The 9,725-nt window shown below is 36.6% G+C and overlaps 1 protein-coding gene across 1 annotated transcript; it reads right to left on the bottom strand.

The window, feature by feature from the left end:
* Nucleotides 1-1,677: 1,677 nt before the first annotated feature.
* Nucleotides 1,678-3,363, bottom strand: LOC148199599 (UDP-glycosyltransferase 1). The gene has a single exon (XM_088113256.1). The coding sequence runs from the start codon at nt 3,281-3,283 to the stop codon at nt 1,862-1,864; it is 1,422 nt and encodes a 473-aa protein (XP_087969382.1). The 5' UTR covers nt 3,284-3,363; the 3' UTR covers nt 1,678-1,861.
* Between the last annotated feature and the right edge of the window lie 6,362 nt (nt 3,364-9,725).

Here is a 9,725-nt window from a genome sequence, read left to right as displayed (position 1 = left end):
CTGTGTTGATTCTATGAATGATCTATGGTTCTTTGGTGAATGTTAAGTGGATTCATGTACTGTATGCAATGTGTGTGTGTGTGTATGTGTGAACCAAAGTGGTGAATAGAGTTTCAAGGAAGGAACTCTTAGTGGGGGTTTCAAGTATTGTAAGTATGAATGTAAGAAGCTCAGTTCTGATGGGTTATCCTGACACTCTAATTATCATTCATGCTCAAGTAGAGAGTGGTGAGTCATGTCATGAGAGAAGCAAGAGGTCCTAGCTTGGGGTATTTCTTCAATTGGCAAAGGGCAAGTTAAAGGACTAACCTTGTGTGGTAGCTTTGAGTGAGTAAGTTGTTTCACCACACAAGTGCAGAACCCACCATGGTCCTAGAATGGGGTCTTTTCTCCATCTGGCAAAGAGCGTTTTAACGGACTAACCTTGTGTTGTAGTTGAGGGGGGGGTCAGTTGTTCCATCACATAAAAGGGCAAAATATGTTATAACTCGACATTCATGGTATATTCGGATGAGTCAGGTTTATGGTTGTTGTGTGATACTGCACAATGTAAATTTCTTCGATTGAGTGTGATATATATATATATATATATATATGAGAATTTAAGTAAATGTGATATTTCTTTTTATACTAGTTTATCCTTGTTTTTATCTTTGTTTGATTGTGTATGTTTCTCTTTTGCAATAATCACCTTAAATGGTGTAAGCTTAGGAAGGGATTTTCTTTGATCATCTCACAATGAAGAGGAGGGTGGCTCAACAACACAAATAGAATTTATTTTCTAAGTGTAGGATCTCCTTTCTCAATAGTTTTGAAAAGTTTTTAATAAGTTATCAGCTATGTAGCGTTACATTTTGCTAATTTTATACTATTAAAATAAAATGTTACAAAATGTATTATTGAATCTAATCATTCTACATCATTTAAAAGTTAAAGTTAAAATTAATTTAAATACATCTTTCCTCTTAACCTTTCAACTTAAAAGAAAAAATCGTCAGTGTCGAAATTCAAAGGCATTATTCCTAGGAGATACAATTAATTAAGAACACAAAATCAATAGAACTGCAGAAATTCAAAGGCATGACCATATATAACGAAAGAAAATGAAATAGACTTGTTTTTTAATATAAAATAAATAAATATAAACATAAATTTCTACGTTTTGCTCAAGCATTTTTCTTAAATATATGTCATGTATAAAGTAATCCATAAGACTAAAAGCTACAAAAATCTTATACCATATTAATTTTCTTTTGGCCCCTATTTGAAGAAAACCAGGTTTTCGGTCTCTATATTTAAAGAGATTTATTAATCCACAAATTCCACCATCACCTCATTTATAGTTTTTAACCTTGCATCTTACCTAGTTTAATGTTTTTTCGAAACAAATGGCCAACTCTCGTGACGCTCATATAGCAGAAGAAAATGTTATAGTCTGCAATCAAGCACCGACTGATTGAAACTCCATCGAACGCAACACAGAATAAGTCAATACTAACCATGTTCAAAAGATCCAAGCTACATATTTATTAAACTAGTTGCTGTATGAACAGAAAGACTAATTGTTAAGGAATAAATTAAAATGAACACTATCTTAAGTCTGAGTTTCGTGCTACAAATAAAAGAAATTATTTTATACGAGAATGTTTTGTAGTACTCTGGTTTGTCGTAGATCGATTTCATTTAACTTGAAAACATGCCCCGACACATCTATATTCATAATTAATCTTGAGAACATTGATAATTTACAGTAATCATTCTTTATTGAGAAAGATATTGAGCTTTTATGCTGCATCAGACTTTGCTAAACTTAATATTATTCATTTCATAAAGCTCATGATTTCCCTCTCTAATTCTATAGTTAGTGCTCTTTCCACAGTTCCACTAACCTATTCAAAGCAATGATGGAAGATCCACCTTCTCCCACTGCTTCCGTGGCACTAATTTTCATTTTGAAAATATTCTGTCTAATTTCTTTCCCTCTGTCTGAGTCCATCAGTTCCTTCACTCGATTACTCAACTCGGTGGAACTCACTAACCCATCTTTGTCCCCCTTCACAGCCACACCCACCTTCATTTCCTCCACCAAAATCACCTTGTTAAGCTTTTGCTCTGCATACAGAGGCCACGCCACCATGGGCACCCCTTCACACACAGACTCCAACACCGAGTTCCACCCGCAGTGAGTCACGAACCCACCCACTGAGTCATGACTCAGAATCGCGGCCTGTGGGGCCCAGTCTCTGACCACCATCCCCGTCCCTTTTGTCCTCTGCAAAAACCCCTCCGGCAGCAACTCCTCCAAACTAGTTGGCTCCCCTGAGTCACCATCTTCGAACTCGCTCCTCACAACCCACAAAAACCTTTGCCCACTCTTCTCCAATCCAATAGCGATCTCTCTCAACTGCGTCCTTGAGAACCTTCCCATGCTTCCAAAGCTCAAAAACACCACACTCTGACTCGGTTGCGAGTCGAGCCAACTCAAACACCCGTCATCGTCCCCTCTACAAGGGGCTGAAGAAATCACAGGCCCAATGCAGAACACGGGTGGTGTGGTTCCTTCCATCAACCCTTCGTTGAAGGCCTTTATAGCCCTCCGTTCTATGGCTTCAGACGTGTTTACAATAACACCATCGCTGTCCCTCATGCACATGGCGATTTCGGTAAAAACCTTGTAAGCCTCGCTCGTACGATCCTGGACCGTGTCCGGAAAGTCATCGGTGTGGATCTTGGGAAGCCCGGGGATGAGGACGTCCATGTTTAGATCCTTGATGGATTTGGTGTAGTTTTCGTGAAGGATGATTTGCTGAAGGAGAATGGCGAGGGTGGAGGCACCGGAAGTATAGTAGAAGTAGGTGGGGATTTGAAGCGTGTGGGTGACACGTGCGGCGCTGTGGTTCATGAAGTCTAGAACGACGACTTTGAGGTTTGAGGAGAGGGAGATTGAGTTGAGGATGCGGCGAAGGTGGTGGGTGGTGGCGCGGCAGAGCTCGAAGTTTAGGGCTAGGGGAGGGAGGACGGTGGGGAGGGAGATCTGGGGGATGCGGTGGAAGGTGATGGAGGGGGTGGCGGCAGTGACGGAGGTAATGTATTTGGCGGTGGCGGCGCAGGTGAAGGCGGTGGGGGAGGTGGGGGTGTCTTGGTTAGGGGGTGGAGTGAGGAAGAGGATGTTGATGGAGAGAGAAGGGTGATGGGATAATATGAATTTGCCTAGTTCCACCATGGAAACCAGGTGTCCTCTTCCCAAGGCCGAGTACAGAACAATGGAATCCTTCATGGTCATGGCGATTCCAGAGAGAGGTTTTTGTTTTTTTTTTCTCTTTCTCTCCACTTTCTAAGGATGATTGGTGTGAGTGGAGAGAAGGAATTTCTTGTTCTATTTATGGACAGGAACAAAGTGTTTGTCTTGGAATATATGACCGCTGGTTTATTATTATCATTTTTTAAAGGACCGCGATATTCCAACAACGCATATTTAACACGGTTTTGACAACGCTACGTGTCGTTGTTTGATTGATTTGTTTTAAAAATAAAATTTTTTTAAAACCTACGAAACGGAAGTCCGTAACCCTTATTTTTACTGAAATTCCGAAAATAGCCCTTTCTCTGTTCCATTGGAAACGAAGGTGCGTTCTCTTGGAAGGTCGAAGGTCGCGTTTCGTGGCGCTTCACTTTGTTCTGTGTGCGTTCGTCTTTGAAGCTTCCATCTTCGCTGTCGTTGTCTCGCTCTCTCGCTCTATCATTTTTATTTTGTGTTAATCTCACTTATAATGACAAAAGTAGTGATTGAAAAATGAACGCAGCATTATAATAAGAATTTGAAAAGTACGAGACCATTTTCAGTAAAATTAATGGTAATTAATGGGAAGGAGTTGATCAAATTCTGAGTAGGGAGATGGGTGTTGGTCATTGATGTAAACGCAAGAAGTGTGGAGTGACCCATGAGTAGGGGGACGAAGTAGTGCAAGGGATGAGTCAGAGTGTTGAAAAAATGGTTTGGTAATCGTTTACAGAATCCTGGTAAAACGATTACCCGAGAGAAAATTGGATTTTGTACATAAAGTCCAACCCAGGTAGTCAGCCAGGTGAACAGGGGTCACCATTGGAAAAAAAGCTCAGTTTTAGGCAGTTCTGCACCTGTCTGAGGCTGGTCCAAGTGTTTCAGTGGTGGGAGAGGGTGGTTGGTGATGTGATGTGTGTCCAATGAGTGTGGGGTGACCCCTCATCAGTTGGAGGAGCAACCTCTGCAAGGGATGAGTGAGGGTGTTGAAAAAAGGGTCTGGTAATCGTTTACAGCATCCCTGTAAACGATTACCCGAGACAAAACTGGATTTTGTACAGAAAGTCCAACACAAGTACTCAGTCAGGTGAACAGGGGTCACCATTGGAAAAAAAGTTGAGTTTTAGGCACTTCTGCACCTGTCTGAGGTTGGTCCAAGTGTTTCAGTGGTGGGAGAGGGTGGTTGGTGATGTGATGTGAGTCCAAGGACTGTGGGGTGACCCCTCAAGAGTTGGAGGAGCAAGCTCTGCAAGGGATTTGTTGACCAAAAAACCATACAAGTGAATTTAAGGGTCATTACTGGTTGGGAGGTTATGTTTGATGACCCCAAGAAGTGGGGAAGAAGTCATTCTTACTGAGGGGACCAAGTTGGACAAGTGCAGAGCTAATCTGTAGAAAAAACATTGTCGTAATCGTTTACAGTGGCCTCGTAAACGATTACACGAGAGAAATCACTGTTTTGTACAGAAAGTTGAACTGAAGTAGTCAGTTGTAGTGTCCTGGGTGATCATTGGCAAAAACTGTTAATTTAAAGCACAAGTCCACTTGTATTTACTTGGTGTTGGTGTTTGACTGGTGGTAGAGGGTGGTAGGTGATGGGAGGTGACCCCAAGAAGTGGGAAAGAAGCCATTCTTACTGAAGGGACCAAGTTGGACAAGTGCAGACCCAATCTGCAGAAAAAACACTATGGTAATCGTTTACAGTATCCTTGTAATCGATTACAGTGTCAAAAAAGGTGTAAACTTGATTTCTAAGGCATAATTTGAAAGGTCTTTGAGTATAGATTCCAACAAAACAAGAATCAACTCATTTGGAGTTCGGTGGAGAAAGTTATGAGCAAAAGAACAAGCAAAGGTTAGAGTTGGCAAAAATATATGAAACGCTAACTTGAAAGAATAAACTGTACCAACTCAAATGTCCAAAAAATACAAATTAGTAGTCATTGGAAAGATTTTTGAGTCTAGTTTCTAATAAAAAAAGAATCACATCATTTGGAGGTCGGTGGGAAAAGTTATCAGTAAAATAGCCAGCAAAGGTCAAAGTTGACAGCATGTTATCTCACCCAAGTTGCTCATCTCATAAACATTGTTTTTTTCCTCCATCATGGGGTGCCAAAACATCACTTCCCACCACTGAAACACCAGGACCAGCCTAAGAAAAGTGCAAAAGTGCTTAAAATTCATCTTTTTGGCCAATGGTGACCCCAGTTCACCTGACTGAGTACCTGTGTTGGACTTTCTGTACAAAATCCAGTTTTGTCTCGGGTAATCGTTTACAGTGTCCTTGTAATCGATTACAGTGTCAAAAAAGGTGTAAACTTGATTTCTAAGGCATAATTTGAAAGGTCTTTGAGTATAGATTCCAACAAAACAAGAATCAACTCATTTGGAGTTCGGTGGAGAAAGTTATGAGAAAAAGAACAAGCAAAGGTCAGAGTTGGCAAAAATATATGAAACGCTAACTTGAAAGAATAAACTGTACCAACTCAGATGTCCAAAAAATACAAATTAGTAGTCATTGGAAAGATTTTTGAGTCTAGTTTCTAATAAAAAAAGAATCACATCATTTGGAGGTCGGTGGGAAAAGTTATCAGTAAAATAGCCAGCAAAGGTCAAAGTTGACAGCATGTTATCTCACCAAGTTGCTCATCTCATAAACATTGTTTTTTTCCTCCATCATGGGGTGCCAAAACATCACTTCCCACCACTGAAACACCAGGACCAGCCTAAGAAAAGTGCAAAAGTGCTTAAAACTCACCTTTTTGGCCAATGGTGACCCTAGTTCACCTGACTGAGTACCTGTGTTGGACTTTCTGTACAAAATCCAGTTTTGTCTCGAGTAATCGTTTACAGGGATGCTGTAAACGATTACCAGACCCTTTTTTCAACACCCTCACTCATCCCTTGCAGAGGTTGCTCCTCCAACTGATGAGGGGTCACCCCACACTCCTTGGACACACATCACATCACCAACCACCCTCTCCCACCACTGAAACACCTGGACCAGCCTCAGACAGGTGCAGAACTGCCTAAAACTGAGCTTTTTTTTCCAATGGTGACCCCTGTTCACCTGGCTGACTACCTGTGTTGGACTTTATGTACAAAATCCAATTTTCTCTCGGGTAATCGTTTACCAGGATTCTGTAAACGATTACTAGACCATTTTTTCAACACTCTCACTCATCCCTTGCACTACTTCGTCCCCCTACTCATCACGGGTCACTCCACACTTCTTGCGTTTACATCAATGACCAACACCCATCTCCCCATTCAGAATTTGATCAACTCCTTCCCATTAATTACCATTAATTTTACTGAAAATGGTCTCGTACTTTTCAAATTCTTATTATAATGTTGCGTTCATTTTTCAATCACTACTTTTGTCATTATAAGTGAGATTAACACAAAGTAAAAATGATAGAGCGAGAGAGCGAGACAACGACAGCGAAGATGGAAGCTTCGAAGACGAACGACAGAGCGAGAGAGCGAGACACAATATGGAAGGGTTGAACGAACTTCTTTCCCACCCGAAACCGCCCAAACCCAATTCTTTAAATTTTAACGAGAGAGCGAGAGAGCGAGAGAGCGAGAGAGCGAGAGAGCGAGAGAGCGAGAGAGCGACAAGGGTTGAACGAACGTCTTTCCCACCCTAAACCGCGAAACCCAATTCTTCAAATTTTAACCTCGAAATCCCAAAATACCCCTCGCCCCGTAACCCTTTCTCTGTTTTATTTTCAATTTATTTGGCCAATCAAGAGCTGACACGTGGCGTTGTTAAATCTGTGTCAAAATTTCGTTGTCCAAATAACATTTTCCTTTTTTAAAATAATAATTGTGGTGTAAACAATCTTGTCTTAAACTGTTATAAAGCTGCAAAAATATTTAATATATATATAGATTGCCAAGGATATTTCGATTACTAAAAAGTTAATTTCTCCATATAGAAATTTAAAGATATTTCACTAAAAAAAAGTTAACTTTCTATATTTATAAAAAAGAAAAAAAATAAAAAATAAAATAGAATATATATTATGTAAAAATTTGTTTCCTGTTAAAATAAAAGCAAGTATATATATATTTTGTAAAGGCGAGACCACATTTCTCAAAACCAAAAACACGTAGGATGAAGAGTCACATTATTAGCATCAAACCAGTAAAATCTCATCAAAATGATAGGTTTGATCTCTTGGTATTTGTTACTTTGTGATTGATATTGAGAAATTTAAACTTTTACCTTTTTAGAAAAAAAGTATTCATCTAATAATCTCATTTTAATGATATAATTGGTTGTCATTTAGTTCTTTCACGAAGGAGTGTAAAGATATCAAATTATTTGATATGTTGAGTACATTCTATAGATTCTTTTTATGATTCTGAAGGTTATGGTGTTTTTCTATTTGATTTATTTGTAAAAGGATTGAGTATCTTTCATCTATCTATCTCTACTTTCTCTTTCTCTATATATATATATTATGCTGTGGTTGAAAAACAATACCGTGTGACGGATTAATACATTGGATTAAGATGACTTATTCAGCTTCTATTTATTTTCTAATTTTAAAATTGACTGATTTACTATACTACTGATACACTTGTATTTATTTTTGTAATTAATAATATAATAATGGTTTATACTTTTTAAAAATTAGTTATAAATAATATGCTTTATTATTCATAATCGTTTCATAATTCTATGTCGAGCAACTTAATTTAACTCGTAACCCATGACTTGTTGAATGGGGTTGAGATTTCTAATTCAATAGAAAAATATAAAACCCGTTTTTTCACTGGCTAATACACTAGTTGATTAGATTGACTTCACTGGCACTCTTAAATTCCAAATTATTAATAAAGTTAAAACAATTACATCATATTTCATATACAACATAAATGCCAAAATTAGATTTGTCAAAAAGTACAAGTAATAATGGCTACTCGCTGAATTTGTCAAAAAGTAAAGTAATAATTTTATTGTTGTAAATGCCTAAACTTCTAGAAGTTTAATAATGGCTACTCGCTAAATGAAGTGGTGTTTTATGTTTCGATTATTTGTGCTTTTTCAGTATTTGAACACACATTTTTTAACTTTAATATCATTGGGAAATTTTTTTTTCTTTTATGTTCGTACTATTAAATTCTGCCCGGTCCTGTGTAGATTTAAAGAAATGGATTTGAGAGGATTTAAAAAGATTTAAAGATAAATTCTTTTATCGTTTATTTGAGTGAATTTAGAGATAAATGAGAATAAATTTGAAAATAAATTATTTTAATTTGTCACGTCAACACAATTTTATATTAAGATGAAGTATATTATACTTTAGGTTGACTATGCATTTAGCTTATAATTTTATTTAATTTATGACAAACCTCAATAAATATTCTTAGTACAGCGGTTTGTTAATGAAATTATTTATAATAATAAAAAAATGTTTTCAAATGGTATTTTTTTAATTTTCTTTTAGTTTTTGCTGTAAAATATTTATTGTTTATTTTTTTAATAAGTGTTCATATATTGTAAGAACGCTGATTAACAAGTCTTTAAAATATTTCTACTTTCTTTTTTTATTATTTTATAGCAATACAGAGAAAGGGTTAAGTTGGATTGGATCTGGATGCTCCCTAGATTAATATTAAATTTGTGGAAGAAATAGTAACATACTTTTAATATGAGAATAAATTTATGTCCTTTTTGTCGTTATTTTAGAAAAATATAATTTTACTTTGAGATGCATTTGTTGTTACTTTTCTTCATTACTTTAGTTCATTGTTAAAAATTGATTACACCTATTTTTTCTCTCTTCAATCTCTTAGTTTCTTCTCTAGATGTTAACATTTGGTTTCTAGAAATACTTTCTCTACTAAAGAGTGTAGTTACAATTAAGGAGCATATTATTTCCAACAGAATGTATTATTTATAAATAACTAAATACTAAGAAACTTAATATTTTTTATTAAATTTTAGCTAATAATAGAAGTATTTAAGCATAACTTTTTTGGAGAATATTCCCTTCTGTTCTCCAACCTTAAGATTTTTCCCTTTTAAATTAATGGACCGAAAACAATAATGTATATATAATTAACATGAATTATTTATTTTATTCTTATGTTCCTGTTGTGCTTCTAGAAGGTTAAATATTTAACCACAATACCACTCACATGCATGTGTTCGCATGGAGTGATATGTAATACTATGTCATCCATTTTTTTTATCTGTCGTTTTAGAGGAACTATATGTGCTGATTTTAATATTATTTCAGTTTATAAGTTCAACCAGCCAATAATGCTTCAAAAAGAAAAAGAAAAAGGTGTAATGCAATTCAAAAAGCGGCTTCTTTTCTCTTTGATTTAGATGCTTCATAAAATTACAAAAAAAAGTTAACCTAATTCAATGAGATTTAAATTATTCATAAGGGAATATAGCTTTTATGTTGTAACATCTCAAAAA

Source organism: Vigna umbellata, chromosome 4 (genome assembly GCF_029865625.1).
Source record: "Vigna umbellata cultivar VRB3 chromosome 4, Vumbellata_1.0, whole genome shotgun sequence".
In the NCBI taxonomy this organism is placed as follows: domain Eukaryota; kingdom Viridiplantae; phylum Streptophyta; class Magnoliopsida; order Fabales; family Fabaceae; genus Vigna; species Vigna umbellata.
The sequence above is the reverse complement of the archived record's forward strand: the minus strand, read 5'-3'. Positions and strand labels throughout refer to the sequence as shown.